Source organism: Kwoniella bestiolae, chromosome 1, assembly GCF_000512585.2.
Source record: "Kwoniella bestiolae CBS 10118 chromosome 1, complete sequence".
Taxonomy (NCBI): domain Eukaryota; kingdom Fungi; phylum Basidiomycota; class Tremellomycetes; order Tremellales; family Cryptococcaceae; genus Kwoniella; species Kwoniella bestiolae.
In genome coordinates, this window is record NC_089241.1 from 5,833,516 (window position 1) to 5,852,236 (window position 18,721).

General features: G+C 47.1%; 6 protein-coding genes across 6 annotated transcripts; 2 read left to right on the plus strand and 4 right to left on the minus strand.

Moving 5' to 3' along the window:
• Positions 1-276: 276 nt before the first annotated feature.
• Positions 277-2,016, minus strand: I302_102187 (uncharacterized protein; the record flags this gene model as incomplete). The annotated part of the gene is made up of 6 exons (XM_019187564.1): positions 277-557; positions 657-953; positions 1,125-1,295; positions 1,405-1,457; positions 1,515-1,733; positions 1,829-2,016. 6 exons carry the CDS (start codon positions 2,014-2,016, stop codon positions 277-279), a joined length of 1,209 nt encoding a protein of 402 aa, XP_019050442.1.
• Positions 2,017-3,070: 1,054 nt separating this feature from the next.
• I302_102188 (uncharacterized protein) lies at positions 3,071-5,561 on the plus strand (the record flags this gene model as incomplete). Its single annotated transcript, XM_019187565.1, has 10 exons — positions 3,071-3,116; positions 3,176-3,237; positions 3,320-3,686; positions 3,862-4,119; positions 4,358-4,438; positions 4,575-4,945; positions 5,028-5,099; positions 5,193-5,267; positions 5,337-5,426; positions 5,499-5,561. 10 exons carry the CDS (start codon positions 3,071-3,073, stop codon positions 5,559-5,561), a joined length of 1,485 nt encoding a protein of 494 aa, XP_019050443.1.
• Positions 5,562-6,430: 869 nt separating this feature from the next.
• Positions 6,431-6,936, minus strand: I302_102189 (uncharacterized protein; the record flags this gene model as incomplete). The annotated part of the gene is made up of 2 exons (XM_019187566.1): positions 6,431-6,542; positions 6,647-6,936. The coding sequence occupies 2 exons, from the start codon at positions 6,934-6,936 to the stop codon at positions 6,431-6,433; spliced, it is 402 nt and encodes a 133-aa protein (XP_019050444.1).
• A 644-nt stretch (positions 6,937-7,580) lies between these two features.
• On the plus strand, positions 7,581-11,153 carry I302_102190 (uncharacterized protein; the record flags this gene model as incomplete). Its single annotated transcript, XM_019187567.1, has 14 exons — positions 7,581-7,695; positions 7,747-7,850; positions 7,919-8,239; positions 8,301-8,584; positions 8,659-8,980; positions 9,038-9,417; positions 9,468-9,611; positions 9,670-9,903; positions 9,967-10,232; positions 10,306-10,321; positions 10,377-10,589; positions 10,653-10,687; positions 10,738-10,832; positions 10,920-11,153. 14 exons carry the CDS (start codon positions 7,581-7,583, stop codon positions 11,151-11,153), a joined length of 2,763 nt encoding a protein of 920 aa, XP_019050445.1.
• A 222-nt stretch (positions 11,154-11,375) lies between these two features.
• On the minus strand, positions 11,376-13,385 carry I302_102191 (uncharacterized protein; the record flags this gene model as incomplete). The annotated part of the gene is made up of 7 exons (XM_019187568.1): positions 11,376-11,551; positions 11,637-12,028; positions 12,142-12,225; positions 12,295-12,317; positions 12,383-12,558; positions 12,697-13,038; positions 13,211-13,385. 7 exons carry the CDS (start codon positions 13,383-13,385, stop codon positions 11,376-11,378), a joined length of 1,368 nt encoding a protein of 455 aa, XP_019050446.1.
• Positions 13,386-13,859: 474 nt separating this feature from the next.
• Positions 13,860-18,085, minus strand: I302_102192 (uncharacterized protein; the record flags this gene model as incomplete). Its single annotated transcript, XM_065869440.1, has 12 exons — positions 13,860-14,457; positions 14,543-14,634; positions 14,736-14,858; positions 14,915-15,001; positions 15,064-15,185; positions 15,256-15,343; positions 15,431-15,799; positions 15,942-16,206; positions 16,265-16,408; positions 16,469-16,527; positions 16,609-17,735; positions 17,851-18,085. The coding sequence occupies 12 exons, from the start codon at positions 18,083-18,085 to the stop codon at positions 13,860-13,862; spliced, it is 3,309 nt and encodes a 1,102-aa protein (XP_065725512.1).
• Positions 18,086-18,721: the final 636 nt, after the last annotated feature.

Consider the following 18,721-nt stretch of genomic DNA (forward strand, 5'->3'; position numbering starts at 1 on the left):
GACTCGACATCCTTTGACTTACACACATAACACAGTCATCCTTAGTATATGATATGATTCACCATCAAAACCTCAGAGTCAAAGGATGTAAATAACATCAAAGCACGGACAATCGATGACTCAGTTCATCTTGTGACAGCTCCTTTCGATTATAGTACATCATATCATGACATATACCATCTGTTCAATACCTCGCTATGGACTCGTTATCATCATCCCATATCACGAATTATAAATGCCTTTCAATACTGGATAGTCCATGATCCTCACCCATTTTCATAAACCCAACCCATCCACAAACTCGAAGATCTTCCTGTAAGCCTCCCTAGCCGTTGTATGAAAATTGATCCCATGGCCCGTATCATTCACCACAAATGTCTGAAAGTTCTCCACAGAGGGAAACAGCTCCCTGGTCTTGTCCAGCTGAGTCGCAGGAGGGGGCAGAGAAGTGATGTAGCAATTGGCAGTACAGTATATCCCGTCATTCTCACCCGTAAACACCAAGACGGGGCTGGTGTAGTTATCTCTGTTGAGAGTAGCTGGGATCCCTCGGGTATCTTTAAAGCACAAGTTGATGGTATATCATCTAAGCTTCCACCTCTATCGCAACTCGATTGTTACGTCATTTTCAACGAGTGAGGGACCTCAAGACTCACATCTTTGTCCAAGGGTGAACTCCCCCTTTGTCCTCGTGAATGTCTCGATAGCCTCCCGAGTGTAGTTGGGATAATGGAAGAACCCCAATTGATCATTTGTCTGCGTGGGGGTGATCACGTAGTCGTTTGGATTGGATGAGAATCTTTCTGGATAGGCCAGGGACGAGATGGTAGGCTGGAATTGGATTATGCCGATGGGTCCGTCTGTGGCGTTGCTTGAATATCCTGTTAGGATGATGGCGTCGAATGTGGTGGGGGAGATTGAGGTTACGCCGGTGACTAGGCCGGAGCCGTATGCTGAGTTAGGTCATGCAGTATCGTACAGTATCAGCTGAGGTGCGATGCGGGAGCAAGCTATATATGAGGCAATGGATATAATGGTGAGATGACCACATGAACAGAGGATGGCAGATTATCAAGCGTGGCATATGACATAGATATCCAAGAGAAGACGAAACCTTCACGTACAATGCCCTACACCAACGATCGTATCGAATCTCCCTAAATCACCCAAGGTACCCTCTCGTAGTGCTCTAGCAATTCCCACTGACTGCTCAATCTCATAAGGGATTTGTACAATGTTAGTCCCATCAGGATGAGCTGACCTTCCTACCCCCAAACGATCGTATGAGAGTGTAGCTAAAACACCACTGCTGTCAGCTTATCACCTGCCTTGAAGTCCTCTTTGTACAGTATGGCATGACAGGTGTCATACGGAAAGGGTGAGGGGGAGGGGAGTCCCACTCACCCCATCCATTGGCTGCGGCATTCTCAGCGAACGAATACACTCCCACGCTATCGCTACGGGCACCGTCAGCACATTCCGAAACTCTTTTTCGGAAAAGAAGCGATGCTCACTCGACCTGGACATTCCAATAATCGGCAGTAGCCACCAATCCATGGTGGGTCTGATAGATACCCTTGGGGGTTGTACCACTCGGCTCGCAGTATTCGAAGTATATCGAATACGCCTCTTTGACTTCTATGTGCGGAGCAGAAGATATCCGCTGAGTGATTGTAGATCCGACGGCGTAGGTTGAGAGGAATAGCTCGTTGAGGGCTTGTTGATTCTCTGGGCTATATCAACGATACTAAGTTTCCACTGACTACTCTTGATATCGATGCCAGGCATGTCCAGGAACTCGAAAAAGAAACAGAAAGATGAAACGTACGGTCTTCCAATCACAGATCTCAGATCTACATTTGATTTTGTCTCGGCGTATATATCTGCGTAAAAGTTCCTACAGCTGGCTTGAGCGCTGGGGTCGATTTGTCGCTTCTGCAGCTTGCCGCTGACGATATCTGCATTGGCTCGACCTATAGTGAGGAGACATAACAAGATAGCAGAATGTAAGATCATGTTGAAGGCAAAACAAGGGTAACAAGGGTAAGGATCGGTCAGTGAGGAAGAAACGACCAGAGTTTCTCAGAAGTTTGTGCATCATTTTATATCTTGGACTGGTAGTCATAGTGGTAAGAAGCAATCTTGAAGGGCGGATGTGTGGTGTGATCTGTAGATGCTCGGTCATGGCTCAAGACCGACACACCGAGTTGAAGATTGGACCGCTGTGTGCTTGTGAACGCTGCGGTCAGAAAGCATGTGATAATGTCCTTAGACAAGCATGTCACAAACACCCACACCCACATGAGGGGCAAATGTGCGGAGCAACTTTCGGTTGTTGAGGAGCTTCCATCAGTTTGAGTGAGCATCGACCGAGTGTGTGCAAGATGACATATTCCTGTTCTTGTTATCAGCCATCTCCACGTCCTTTACGAGTCCACATGTCCGCACCTTATCTAGACCCTGAGTTTCCTGATCGATCATTCCAATTCCGGCGGGGACTACAAAAGCGGAGGTGACCGATAGCCCATGCTCATCCAGGATAACATAACGCAGCACGTCTCCTTAGCACCAAAGCTTAATTGCATTGCTGTACCTGTCTACTGTTTGCCTTCTTGCTCTCTGCGAATCTAAGTATAAGTAGGCTACTCCTGACTGCGGCCTGATAGATCAAGACGAGGTCGTAAACAATTAGTTACACCTCTACTTTCCAACAAACCTCTTCAGTTTCGTGACGATACGATCAAGCAGCACAGCTTTGCGAAACTCGTACTCCTCGACTGGATCAAAAAACAAAGTTCATCAAACGTTGATCTCCCCTTGGCCATTGCCTTCCTCCACTTTTTACGCAATCGAAATCAAACCCACTTTCGTACCATCCTAGTAGCACACCAATCGACATCCCACGACTTGATATACCGACCGTTATACATTTGAGATCAGTCAGGTCCAGCTCAGCATCCACCATCTCGCGGTCAAAGTTCACCGTCTCAAGTAAGCGATACCGATATCTTTGGACCAGTCTTTTCCCCGTTTATCCTACCTCCCACGAGGTTAGTAAAGATCTCATACGATGGAAGGTCTCAGACGACCAAGATCTATAGTGTGTCTGACATTTGGTAAGTCCGCTCACTAACCCACATATCATGCTAGCTGCTAATCACGCTTCGATGACCAGGTATAATACTCGGCTTAACCATAATATCACTCCACCTCTCGCCGACAGCAAGGGAATATGCCGTGAGTTCCTCTCCCCGCCTGCTCCTCCTGTACCAATCTATTCACGATCTGATGTATATCATTGATAAACTCCACCTCACAGTCCGACAAACTCCCCACCCAACTCCAACTCCCCAAAATCTTCTCCAAACCCTCCCCCATCCCTCCCATATCCCCCTCGCCCTTCTCCCCCTCCATCCACTCCACACCCATCGACACCTCCCTGCAAACCATCTCTCCCGACCCGAAGATAAGTCAGACGAGGTACCTGGGTGGTGTACCGGGCCATCAGGTCTTTCAGAATATATGGATCAAGGATCAGACTATATATGTTGTCAATCCCAGGAGGAAGACCATGCCTGGGATGAGTAGGGTGGTTAGTGGAGATACACAGTGGGAGGTGATTAGGGATCCCATGGATGAGCAGATGAGGGGAGCGGAGGGGGCGCTGGTATTGGAGGGATCTACTGGTGAGTTTGGTGCCATTGCATACATCTCCCACATACTTCTGAAGTGGTAGGGTTGGAGACTGTAAACTACTACTGGATATTCGATCTCTTACCAGAAGCTATATGACGTGCTTTAGCTATTCTACCCGAGATACTATCAATACCATAACTTAGCTAACTCCCTCGCCAACCCTAGTATTCATAAACGACGGCGCCAAAACGGATATGTGGCATTATCTATCATCCTACTATCCCTTCATCGCTGAAGTATTCCTCGGATCCATCACTGCCCTCGCATCTGTACCGGCCCCCTTGGAGATGGTTCAGGAAGTAAGACCGGGTATAGAGGTTCCAAAGGTGCCGAGGAGGGTGGTTATCCCTTGGAAGGCTGCTGATGGGTGGAGGGACGAGGAGGGGATGAATGAGTTGGTGCTTAAGGGTGTGTTTGGGGAAGGTGAGTTGACTCGCGACTTCGTCAATTCGATGTCAATCTGTCAAGAGAGGATACTGGAAGGAAACACAGATTGAGTATCTTGGGGTGATGAGACCTATGATGGGACCTATATCATTTGGGGAGGATATGGCGAAATGGTCAAGTCGGATTGGACCGGATTAGGATGTAGGATCGAGCGGAGACTGCATCATCGACAAAGCTCCATGTGGATCTGGTGCTGATTCTCTTTCCGGTTTAGCAAACCTCATCGAGCCTTCGCACTGGAGCATACTGAGCGACAAAGCACAGTCCCACAAAGGCTGGATATTCTTTGAGCGAGGTGAGTGCTGCTTCACTTCGGCTCCCCCATGTACCCCCTCCTATACCCAATGCCAGCCCGATCGCAGAAGTCTTGTATCAATCCTGTCTGTACAAGAAGACACTTTACTGACTTACTCTACCAAAATCACCCGTAGCTGTCATAGCAGACCGCTGGGCATCCCACCGACACAATCCCCTCTCCGACTCGCTCAACAAAATGGCAGCCTCCATCTTCTCTAGACCACACCCACCCTTCTTCTTCACTCCTATCCGCGACGCCCTCTTATCCCACCTATCTATCCCTTTACCGCCCAATCGACGGGATCCCCAGAGGGCGCTAAAGGGATTACCGAAGATCGTATATGTGGATAGGCAGAATACGAATAGGAAGTTGAGCCATGAAGGGCATAAGGAACTGGCAGTTGTCCTTGGGGAGATTGAATCGCTTGGGAAGGCTACGGTTGGTCACAAGAAGTTGGGGAAATTGGGTGGGAGGGAGAAGGTCGAGGCTGTGCATGATGCTGATGTGAGTGATGTCTCACTAATTGGAAGTTCTGCCTGGACGGAGTATTGCAGGGAGGCTGACGAATTTCGGTATTGGGCATTAGATCCTTATTGGTGTACACGGTGATGGGTTGACTAATCAGTTGTGGATGCCTGAAGGTGGGATAGTGATTGAGGTAAGTTGTCGGATATGCTCGATTCAACACCATGCTATGGGAATGTCGGGATTTGAGAGCAGATACTGATTCGTTTCACCAATGTGATTGTAGATATTCCCACCGGATTCATGGTTACCTGAACATCAGATCGTATCTGACATACTGAACCACGAGTACATCCCGATCGTAAGTCTACTCGTCCTATCAGATGCTCTCGCAATTCATGTACTGATAATTTGCTTGACCTAATCTCAGTGGAATGACAGAGCATTATCAAGAGAAGAGTGGGATACCTTACCTCGTCAGCATGGTGAACATCTGTTGAATAATGGGGATGATGTCCCTGTGAGTCACTAGTGATAATGTTCTGCATAGCTCATATTGATGTGTATACTGATGCTTGATTTGGTACTACAGCTCGATGGGACGTTCCTGAGGCTTTTGTTGGAAGAGATAGTACAAAGGATGGTCGGGCCGTGAGACTCGAACAGGAAGATGGACAATGAAAAGTGGAGAATTTGACGAGATGAGTGAGGTTGAGCAAATTCGAAAAATTGAGTCCGAATGTTGTACTTTCAATTTTGCTTTATTTCTGGATTTTGGGTCTAAGAAGCAGCGAACCGCTCGAGAGAGGGTGGAAAGGAGATTGAGAATGAGCGCGAAGACATTTGCATTTTACTTTGGTTCTTAGGTCATAACTTATACGATCCTGTATTTTTACGATGCATCAAACGATCAGGCATTCACTTCTGACCCTGCTCAATTGGGGGATGATGATATAGTCATATTTCCTTCGCTCCCCATCTGATTCTATCAGTCAGCCTCTATTCCAAGACTACCAATAAACTCGAAGATCTTGCAATAAACACTCCGAGTAGCAGGAGGGAGATTCACTCCATAGCCCGCCTCAGGGACAACGTACGACTTGAGATTCTTCAGAGAAGGCAAGGGCCCGAGAGTAGAACGCATGTGCGAACCGCTTGACTACTGTGGTAGTACGGTCAATGCCATTGTCCAAATCCGGGACCTGCCACTTGAGGTTCAGTCGGACTGCCATCGAGGGGATGCGGGCATGGAGTGTGAGCTGTGGTGTGATCGAGTACCGATCTCGAAGATGCAATCGAGGTAATGGACGCCCAATCGCTCGACATGGCCAAACGATTGAGTTACATAGCTTCGAAGCGAATACAAGTCATACAAGTACAGTATCGGTACAAGGTCATGGAAGGTGTGCTGGGAATCAGGTATGTCTACGCCTAACCGGGACATTGGGATTGTCATTACTCCTCTACACGTCCACGTAGTGCATTGCAGTGAGAGGGGAGGACACATACCAATACTGCAGTGGATCATCTGAACCACCCCCGCTTTATACCGTATATTAAGAGACATAGACCGATCGCCAGAACTCCGAATATGAGGAGGGGAGGTAACATGTATGAACCGTAGCATTTTATTTCGCTGGGTCGGTAGCGTATACATGATATCATCATCAGCCGAATTACTCTCATGGAATACCAAGGCAAGATCGGGTCGATGTCTGTATCTTGGGATGAAAGACACACCTGATCAAACACTCCCTCGACAATTTAGGTAACCCAGGATTCCTCTGCCCCTCTCCGGATGTCAGCGGACTACCAGACCATGCGCGGTGTTTACCCTTCTTCGGGGAGGTAGAGGTGGATACGAGGGTTTGATCATCATCTACGTCTGGTGAGTCTAATGCTGAGGTGGTAGATGAGGGGAATGAGATGCGGGTGGTGGATAGGCGGGAGGAGGAGGAATGGTTCATGTGTGGTTTTAAAGATTGGGAATGGGTGGGTAGGAGGGGTTGGCGATCGGATGAAGAGGACATGTTTGGTTGTGAGGATGCAGCTTGGAGATGGATCGGTGGTACCGTCGTCTCGTCGTTTGTTGGAAGTTGACGGAGTAAGCTTGTTAGTCGGTTGTATAGTCGGAATGAAGATGTACTGATAGGTAGTGAATTCATCGATCCCAGATGGAGATCGGAATATGAACGAGGTTAGTAACCGGCCGGTGACGTACGTATGGCTGTCTGCAACAAAGGCGAAAGAGTTACTCTTCACTTTATACCTCTTCGATCACACAGAACAACAACTATGCCTTCCCTGCTAGATATGGAAGAGAGATGGAACATGTCCATGCCCATTTCCATACCCATAACCTCAGCCAATATGATGACAGGCGACCACCCGAACATCCTCTCTCGAGCTGAGCTGAGTTGAGCTGACGACATCAAGGTTCTACCAAATCTGTAATCTCTCGTCAGCTCATCTTTGGCTGTCTCTCCTTGACGACCATCATGATGATACTGAATGATGGGTCTGACATGCTCATGATATCAAGCAGCAACTATCATCAAACATCTACTTACTACTCACTTTGATTCTTGCTCTTTTCTTTCTCTCTTCTCCATTCTTCATTTTCGGTCTATTCTTCGTCGTTCAACCTATACAATCCTACTTATAGCCCCACAGAATGTCTCCTCTCACCGAAATAATCGAGATTGGAGATTCCGATTCAGACATTGAGTCGATCGATATCACCTCTAGGTCAAATTCAACTTCTACATCCAGATCAATCTGCGAGTACAGTAAATCAATTTTTCAATGCTATCACATACTGATATACCTCCTCTCGTCAGATGAGAGCGGACGGAAGAGAAAGAGGGATGATGAGATTGAGAATATATCGTCAGATGAGGAAGAAGTCGAGATCAGGAGTCAACTGAGGGAATTATCGGTGCAAGTGAGTTTACCTATATCTCGTCAGCTCATTCGACACTTATCTGACTATTTGTCATGGGGTGAACCTAGGTTGAGGCCTCGAATCTGAAGGATAAACAAAAAGCTTCTTATATTTCACCTCCTGCGCACCCTTGCCCTCCTCCAGCTACAGCTTCCAAACGACATAAATCACATTCTGCAAATCGACCGATGAGCTCGCCAGCAAGGCAGCATGGCCTGTCAACTTCACGGGCTTCCAAAGCTGGTAAAGCTCAATTAACATGGCTTAAAGAGGACGCGATCACGCCCGCCCGCGCAATCAAACGAAGCACATACAAAGTCAACGGCTTTGAAGAAGATTGCGTCAGGATATATAGGGAGGGTTTTCACCATGATGGTGACGAATTTACAGTGAGTAATACTATGTCTTTTCGTGTCTTCTCTTGGGTGCGCCGACCTGCGTGGTCTGCAGGTGGACGATGCCATTCTCCTTCCCCATAGTCCACCACTGTACATTCTCATTCGATCAATATTCACACTCAAGTTCGATGATCCCGTTATTCATGATCGACATCTTGTCCATGTGCACTTGTTCAAGCCTCCAGTCTCCGGTGGAAGAAAGGGTGAACTGTTCTTGCGGAATGCGCAGTGTCAAGATATTCCAATCAAGCAGATACTGAAGGGAAAGAAATTGGACTTCGAGCTTATAGGTGGGATCAGAAGGAGAGGTAGAGGAGATTCTGAATACTTTTGCGAGTAGGTCAAATTTCCATCGAACTGAATTTCCATCTCAATCTGTCCTAACCTTAGCAAACGTCCTTTCGTTATAGGTTCGTTGACCAATCTTCCCTTTCCACTATCCGAGAACCGAAGTTCCAAGATCGGTTCCACAACTGCGATTCATGTTTGTCTCGCCACCAGAAGCATAGGTTCGATCATCCTTACATCTCGAATGACACCCTGCACTTCGGTGACGACGAATACCATATCTCAGATTTCATCTCCATAGATTCGAAGATTCGAGGACAACCATTCTTGTTTGGTCATATACATGGATGGAGGAAAGGCGATGGCGAGATAATGGTGAGAGTCAGAAGATTGAGGAGATTTAGTGAAGTTGCAGGAGAAAAGTACGAAGGGTTCACTTCCAATGTGAGTCTGGACTACCGGATCGCGTTTTCTGTATCTGACCATCGGTGGATGGGATAGCGTCAACTTGTAGTCACCGACAAATACGAGGACCATCCTGTAAAGTTGATTATGGGGAAGGTCTACGTGCTTCCGGATGATAAGAATACTCGGTCATTCCACCCGCACATTACCTTTTGGTGCTCCGAGAGGATGACAGATCCCCACAATTCCACAACTCGCGTGGTCCTTCAAAAGCCCCTTCGATCGTGCTCGACCTGTCTCGAACGAGAAGAGCAACGTCATAAAGATCTACAAGACTGTATGAAAGCTTGTCAGTTTCCAGCAGCTGACTACTACTCTGGAGCTGGCGGGTTTATTCTTCCAGGATTAGACATATTTGATTGGGTATCTGCTGCAGATACTGAGAAGGTTGCCTGTCAGACTCTGCACCATCTGAAGTAGGTTGTCGATACCTCATCCCGGGTAATCTGCTGATCAGACACTTTAGACGAAGAGCCCCCGCGTTGACCGTACACTACGGGAAAGTGAGCGATGTGTACAATTATACAACGAGTAGAGATTCCCCCATAGGCAATTCCAAGGCATTCCCCGCGCCGGGTACAGTGTTTTTGATGACTGGTGGACCACCATGGTAGGTGACGACTGATTCTGCCTGATGTCAAATCCCCGAAGAGCTGACACCTGCACAGCCAGGGCCACTCTAGGGTCAATCATGCTAATAATCCAACAGCGGAATCCCTCCAAAACAAGGATCCCAGGAACGACGAATTATGGGTGATGTTAGCTGAAGCTTTCCGACTCAAGCCCTTCGTCATCATAATCGAGAATGTCTCAGCATTCAAGGATGATAAAGGGGGAAGTGGTCGATCAGAAGCAGAAGAGAACTATGGCAGAGCAGCGATGAAAAAATTATCACAAAATGGGTTAGCGAATCTTTTCCATTTGGCTCGATTGACCCGCTGACAGATCCATCATTGTGCATTTAGGTATTCTTGCCGTTTAGGCATAATCGATTCCAGAGGATTTGGTACACCTCAAAACCGATTGAGAACTTTCATCCTCGGTGTTAGAGTAGGCATACCGCTACCGGACTTTCCTGCTCCATCTCACGCCAACCCAAAGACCACAGCCACTGTATTCAAAGGTGACAAATCTGGAGTCATCAAGCCTTTCTACCTTGGCCAGAGAGCTACGCCTGGTACTGGCATCCATCCAGCCGTCACAATCCAGGATGCCATTTCTGATCTTCCAGGTGAGTAACTTTTACTACCATCATGCTCAGGCATCAATCGTTGTAAACTGATACAATAAGCCCCGACTTTTAGCCTTCGAGTACCTTCCGTAAGTGAATTATCACCCTTCGAGCTGATAGATGTTGAATCGAAAATCTTGGCAGTCCACCTGGCATCGCTCGTGTTCCCCGTCGTCCCCAGATTCCAGCCTTCAATGGAGGTAGGAACGATCAAGGTAATGGTACGAAAGTCGGGTTCCCCCATCGAGTACCATATGGATCAGAGCCGACGAATGAGTATCAGAAGGAAAAGAGAGGTGATCAACCAACTGTTCCCGATCATTTCACGTCTTACGTGACTGATGGTGCTCATAAGATGTAAGTTTTTAGTGTTCAGTATCGATGCATGTGGTCAGTGGCTAATAGGGTTGTGTAATTCAGTATATTCACCTCGGCTAGGGAACCGAAACCTCAAGGTATGTCCAGTCTTTCAGTACTGATGGAAATAGACTGAAGGTATAAACAGGATGCGATAGGAGAGCTCTTCTCTCTGAAGGTTTTTCAACCCTTCTTACCAATTCCTCACCTGGTCAGAAAGGCACAGCCGTTATTCATCCCTCTGTAAGTCTCAGGTCAGAGAACACATTTCATACTTGATTCGCCCTAGTCAAGTATCCCTTTACTAACGTCATCCTTGGCCGTCAACAGCAAGATCGCAAGTTCACGATCGCCGAGAGGAAGAGAGCAATGGGCTGGCCTGATTGGCATCGGTTGGCTGGAACACCTCTTGAACAAGACAAGTTGACGGGTAATGGAGTGTGCTATGAGTCGGTTCAAGCAATCTATATGGCCCTCGTCAAAGAAATTATCTTGCCTTGGTGGATCGAAGCTGGTCGACCGACTGAAGGAGTCTTCCAGAAGTTTGTAGAAGATCATCAGTAGGGTCGTCCTCGTTTCACTCTTCTTCTTACTTATATCGTAACTTGATTCCCTTTTGCACCACTAGACATTGAACTTTTCTTGAGAGATACCCTTGCATACAACATTGTTGACCATCCGTCTCCGGTATCTATGATTTGATTTATATTCATTCTTGGGGGTTCTTGTGGGTTGACTTGAAGGGTACAATACTTCGTGTTGAGAAACCTCGTCTCACGTATGCGTCTATGATTTCTCATGCTGTCCTTCTGTTATACCCGTCCGATCCTCGTTGCCGTGATCTGAATCTCGAGCCGTGTCCTTCGTATCCAGAGAAGGAGGTTCGTCGAAGTATGGATCTGGCTTCTCATTCCATTTCTTAAAGAAGTAGACCAATATCTGAGCGACCGCTACTTGTTGGCCTATGCAAATTTCGATTCAGCCAATGCCCCCCTTTCGATGCGCACAGCCACACTCTGAGGCACAGAGGAAAAGCATACGACTCACCCTGATACAACACCAACGGAATCGACAAGATGGCTTTCTGCTGTTCTGGAAACCCACCATACAAAATCGACAATGTGGGAGCACCAACCACCATACCCTTTGCGACTGCACAGAAACAGATCGCAGTGGATTCTCTCTTGTTAAACCTGCATGATTGTGTGATTCTCTGCCAATTCCACTTGGATGACCCTGAATTCTCAGATATTGGGGATGTCGTTGAAATATCTCGAGCGAGTAATTTGGATGAATGCGAAATAGGTAGTCGACTCAGGAAGACACATAGGATTGTGAATGCTCCGTATAAGCCGAGATTGAGGAAGACGAGGAAGATGATAGAGGATGTTGAGACTGCTTCGAATGCTTGGGCTCGGAATTGCGTGGAGAAGACGGACCTGCAAGTTCAGGTTTGACGGATTAGTACATCCACACCACGATGGGACCATTTACAGAGGGAGTGGTGGTAGTGAATGGACTTTCTACAAATGAGAGAGGTGATAACACTCACCATATCAGTAAGAGTAGGAAGAAGGTCGATAATTTGGCTAATCTAAATTTGGTAGATACCCATTTAGTCTGTTTCGGGAATACACTATATCATTGCATCTTATCAGCTTCCCGATTCTAGCTCACGCTGGCATGATGGATATCCGGAACTCACTTTTGGATGACTTGACCGACGGACTGGACGCACATCGCACTTTATTAGCTTCAGACCACATGTATACCCCATGATGTCCATCACTCACCAACGGCACGAATATGGCCAGGCCTAATTGTTTGGCCAATTGCCTGTATATCTCTTTCAATCCCTCTGCTGTTGATCCGCCGCCGTCTTTGGCAATTGGTCTACCGAATGACCAAGTGTCGGAGGAGAAGAACAGGGAACACAGCAAAGGTGTGATGAATGTACCGATCAGATTACCTAGGACATTGTGTCAGTTATACGCGGCGTCGTTTTCACGTGAGATCGCGAAGAATCAAACAAGGTCTTAGGCAAGAGCGACGTTTATTGGGAAAACTCGGAGTTGGGAGAAACCGGAGAAAGAGGAACAGGACTCACCAATACAAACCTCAATAGTCGCACTCTCTGTACTCCCCCCAGCAGCCCTAGTCATCGTAATATTCGAAGCCACCGTCGTAGGCATAACCCCCATAACTACCAATCCAGCCAATACGTACTTATCTATCGCCCCATCATCGGAGTTGCCCTGCGACGCATTAACGATATTGACGATGGCGAATACGACTGCAGGGAAGAAGAGGAAGCTGAATAGTTGGGTGAAGAGGTGTAATTTCCAGTTTCGTATTTGCTGGTATAGTGCTTTTGTGGATAGGGTTAGGCCTGTGATGAGGAATATGAGGGAGATGGCACCGTATTTGATTGAGTATTCTGATTTTATCACTGTGGATATGAAATCATTATGGACGATTTAGAGGATGAGATGAATGGTGAGATAAGATGGCGTGTTTTGGACAATTGAGTTTGGGTTATCGTATTCAGATAAAAGGGGATAGGACAAGGTTTTGGAGCACATCAGCAAGCTACTAGATAATCAGAGGTAGAACAGGCTCACCCCCTCCATCGGCAGCTACGTTAGGAAACCTCCAAGCTAGAACTATCGATACGCCTATACCGATAAGAAACCAATTATCCAGCAGGAAGCCCAGAATCTTATACGGGTGATACCACCCCCGCCTTTCCTTCTTCGGTATCTCCTCGATATCGAGCTTGTTCTGTTGGATGCTCATGGGAAGATGAGATTCTTGACTGGCTGATGTTGACATGTTGATAAGGACGTAAACATGGGGCTTGGCGGATGATTCCAGTGTTGTTGATCCCGAATAAGAGATACTTTAGTACCGTATCTTCGAAATTTGCTGTTATTCACAGGTGTATACAGAGATGATTCATGGACTATTGATAATTGTTGACAGTATGAACAAGAGTCTTCGAATGAGATATGATGTTGGAATGTCGAGATCACATCACACATCTCATGACGAAAAAAGTCGAAAACATCATCTCCAATCCACTTCGGACTTGACCGGCTCTGTCATTCAAGTGCAGAACCAAACAATCAAAATCAGAATCAAAATCAAACGTTGTCGCTCTACTATCATCGCATTGGAGAGATAGACCATGTCCAGAACATCATGGCAGTGCATTATGCGTTACTCTACTCGTACGTTATGATACATTCTACTCTATATACACACTGCATCTCATTTCTCAGGTGGGGGTGGAGGTGGTGTCGGTAGTTCTGATTCATCTTTTCCAGGTGGATTGGGCGATTCTTTCGTCGGTATTTCCGGGGCTTGGTCGTCTACATTGATTTTTGATGGGGCTGGTACGTCTGGTACGTCTGTTGGTGTCTCGACTATAGATTCAGACTCGACGGCCGAAGGTGAATTGTCCGCTTTCCTCGCTTCATCCGATTCCACGGCTCCTTTCGTTTCTTCCGTTGGGCCAGCTGGCTCACCATTCACTTTCTCATCGAAAACTTCACCCGTCTTCTCCTCTATCACCTTGTCGCCCTCTACTTTCTGTCTCTCAATCTGATTGTCCTTTACATCCCCTCCAGTCAGCCCCTCACCATCCTCGTCTTCATCCCCTTCCTGTTCCTTGACTTCCTCGTCTACCTCACCAGACGAAACACCCTTCTGCGATCCATTCCTCCTCAAGAACCCACTCATAGCCTGTCCTATGGGTTTACGAGGCGTAGGTTTCTCCTTCACCACAGTTTCAAGTTTCGATACTTCTTTTCCCGATTCCGACAACGGCGTGAGGCGTATCGATATCAGTGCGACGTCTTGTAATATCCTACAGTAGACACAGCATCAGCATAAGGAGGTGTAATCAGTGAAACGAGAAAGGGTAAGAAGCACCAATGGGATCGCGCACTCACCTCTTCTTGGCCTCCTCAGACTTGAACTCAATCTTCCCGTACTCCTCACTCAGACGATGGACTATCGCACTGATCACTTCCGACATCACGGCCTAAATACACAGGATCAACCAACAATTAGCAATGCTCACACTACGCCTCGAAGATCAAGACCGGTTTGAGTGTACGAGAAAGAAAGTCGATCAAGACTCACATCGACAGTAGCGGCAGCAAGGTATTTCGACAAAACCTTATGCAGCGTTGCAGTCTCCTTTACCAACATCTCTGCGTACGGGCGAGGACCATCTTTGGAAGGTGTAGCTTCCCAATCGATTTCCTGTGAATCCCACCGTCAGTCCAACCCTTGAGATACTTCAGGGTGAGCAGACTCACTCGTAACGACCCAACATGCACGGCCAGTCGATCAGACATGATAGCTACCAATTTGGCGTGGATCTCATTTTGATGTTCTTGATAATCCTACATGAACGTCCACTGAGTCAGCTAGAGAGTATGCAATGGATCACATCTTGCCAGCTCACCCTCTTCAACTTGTCAAACTCGGTCAGCATCACAGCTTGTTTGGGACTCAGGTGCCGCCTGACGAATTCCCGGATGTATGGGGTAAGCGATATTATTATGGATAATGACTGAGACGCAAGTGCTATGCCACGTTTTAGGTTACGAATCAGCTAGCGTTTCCCATCACGACAATGCACTGGCAGGTGACATACCAAGATGTTTCGCCGTGATATTCTTCAAACCCGCAGATCTCATCGCACCTGCCCCCAAAACTACTTGACAAGTTCTCGAATTGAAAGACTGTAGCGATGAAGCATTAGCAAGACGGCCGCTTATCTACCACCTGGCTATGAAAAGCAGCCGGAAGATGAAAACAATTGCTCTCACTTTCAGGAACTCGATAATCCTCGACATTACATCCGTAACCACCAATTCCAAGTTAATCACAATCTTCAAATAATCACCCAATAACACCAAGCTTTCCGAAGTAGCTTTGACCACGAAATAGTTCTTATCCTCAATATCAATCTGTTTCCTCACCGCTCCCTCTGCTTCTACTTCGCCATTCTCCTTTGGCTGGGAGGGCGGAGGTGGGATGGTACATTCGGGTGGATCAGATACAGCCGATTGGATCAGGAGGTTTACAACGTGCTGGACGTTCGGTGAGACGTCGATCTGAGTCCATTGTTCCTCTTCGACCAGTTTGGCGGATTTGGTCAGGCGGATGGAATGGTAGGTTACGAGGAATGATCGGGCCTGTCAGATCAATTTGTCATCTCAGTACAAGCTCTTATGAGGAAACAGGGCCCTTGATCCCTTTCAGACTCATGAATAGGGGGGATGCGCGGCAAAAATAAGAAAGAGGATGTTTCTATACGTCATAAGACAGTTGACTCACCTGAGAAGCGGTAACACCCCTCAACCCCACAATCATCTTCCCAGCGATCTTCTCCGTACTCAAGATAAACTCCCAATTCTCCCTGAAGATCTCTACGAACTCCTCCAATCCCAACGAAGCATGCTGTTCAGCTCTGACAGCTAAGATCTTGGACGCTCGAGTGTGTGCTAATTCGCAGCCTGATATTATAGCGTCGTTCAGGTCAGGTATAGTCGGTTCGGGGGCGGGTGAAGAGGATTCAGATAATGACAATCTCGGTAGGGATCTAATCAAACGAGGTCAGCTTATCTATTATGCAACTCGACATGAGAGTGACAGCTCACATGATGGATTTCAGTACCCTCTCGATCTCTTCGCCTACTTCCTGGGAGAGCTTGATCCTAGCTGTGAGAGATCTGTACATCTGTGTAGAGAGGAGAAGGAAGGAGGAATGGTCCATTGCTTGTAAAGATTGTGCGAGACTCGCTCTGAATATCCGCATTATATCAGCTAAATTAAGGAAATCAAATGGTTCTGAAGCGGCTCACCCTCTAGCTTCTGGCGGTTTATCACTATCATCTTCTTCCTGTTGTCCTACAGGTAAATGCTATATACAATACACACAGCTGATCAGCATAAACTCCATCCCAACATACCGGAGAGGAATCTTCGACTCAACGACACTCACATTTCTCGATCCCTCCCTTATACTAATCGTAACAGCATCCCTCCAAACATTATCCACAGCCTCGACTTTCCCGCATCTCACCAAGCCAGCTAACATAGGCTCGACAGTAGCTCCAAACATCGATTTATCCATCTCCTCAGTCTCTCTCGACAGAGTTGAAAGTAGATGAGCCGACAGAGCATTTTCCAGCTGCGTTGCTATCTTGATGGTGAGGTCATCTATCGTCGAAGGCAACGTCGAAAAGGCAGGTAGGGTCGATAAAGGCAAGGTGGATGATCCAGCCGAGTCCTTTCCTTCTGTTGGAGTCATACCAAACTTGTTCCACCACTTGACGATATCCTCCAAATAGCTCAAAGAGCCTTGCCAGTCCTCCTCCTCCTCCAGACGCTTTATCACCCCGACCTCCTCGTTGAGTTCACTTATATACCCCAGGTTCTTATCTATGATCTTGAGGTTATGGAGCTCATCCTGCTTTGCAATCACTTTCAAACCCTTCTGGGACTGTTTCTCGTTGATCTCTTTTAACGATTCTTGCAGATCCTTGATATTGTTCAAACACGAGTTGGATTCTGAATTGAGATCCTGAAGATTCGTCAGAGCACTGAAGAAGGAATTGGATTTCTTGGATATTTCCACTACCAGGTGACGTTCCAGTATATCAAGGTAGGTCGACAGGTTATCCTGTAATCCCTCATTATCTGGTAACGTATCGCCTAGACTCATGTTGAAATTCGGATTGGAAGAGGAAGAAGAAGAAGAGATGAGATCAGACCATGTAGATGGATTTGAAAGGTTGAATTCGTTATCGAAGAACATTGAGGGTATACCTTCCAACGACGGCAGGTCATTACTCCGTATGTTGAGATCATTGGGTATAGCTGATCTAGAGTCAAAGTCACCCAAAGAAGGAGATTTGATCCGTTCTGCATCTGAGGACGAGGCATGCGACTGGGAGGCTATGAAGGAGTCGTATAGCGGTGTGATAGATTGTAAGTATGGGTCATAATGAGACGGAGGGGGTGGTTTCTGTAGGATTGGTGGGGTGAATGGGAGGGGTGGGAGGGGTTTACGGGTGGATCGAAGGGGGTTGGCTTTTTTGGTTGGGTGATTGAGGACTGTTGAAATGGCTATGTACGATATTGACTTGTCAGTACATGACCTCATATGACATACATACATGCACTGGATATTTAAGTAGTGGTATACGCAGAAGATGAGATGGAATTCGAATCTTGGACATACCATTAAAACCCCTCTTCTCAACTCCATCTTCGCTTCTAGCATTGACATCCAATTTCCAACTAACCAAATTCAACGCCCCACCGTCTATCTTCCCTATATCATAGGACGGTTGTCCGAACGAAGTATCAAGAATGGAAGGTGCAGTACCGTCCAGATCTGATAGAAACGATTCGGAAGGTGGGGGAGGTGAAGATGGAGTGGGTGTAGGGACGGATGTGGGCGGTTGAGAGGACATCTTGGGGGGTGGGCAAGGGGACTATTGTTTGTTGTAGTGCAGACAAAATGGTTCAGTCCCGAAGGACACGGTGGGGAGGTCGCATATAGCGCTTGAGGATGGTATGACTGATTATCAAGATGTCGTCTCTCAGATGGGAATGCAGGTTGATATGGATTATACGCGCAGTGCAGTGTCAATCTCTCATGTCAATGTCAACGAGGTGATCGATGATGAGCAGAACCACGCGTCGACAACGTGCGCCTTAAACCTTAAAGAGGTATTTTATATCTCTTTCATCCATCTTCGTTTGGTATCACGCAAAAACGCTTGTCTTTGACGTCGGCTCAGAAAGACGAGGACCGCGCGTGCATATCCCTGACAGAAAGGAATCTACCACTGCACCAAAAAAGCACGCCGAACAACGCAAGGCTGTCCAGGAGAACAGACCAAGGCTCACCATTGATAGTGCCTTTTCGAGAATGTTGTTTTATGTCGCTTTTTCGGCGTGCTTTGTTGGTGCAGTGGTAGCATGCCCTCTTAGGGTTTTTCAGACGTTGAAAAAACTCTGGGGGTGGTCCTCGGTTCAATCCCGGGATAAGGCCTTTGTTCGAAAAGAGCAATCCTTTTTCGGTATAAGGCTTCCTTTTTGACAGG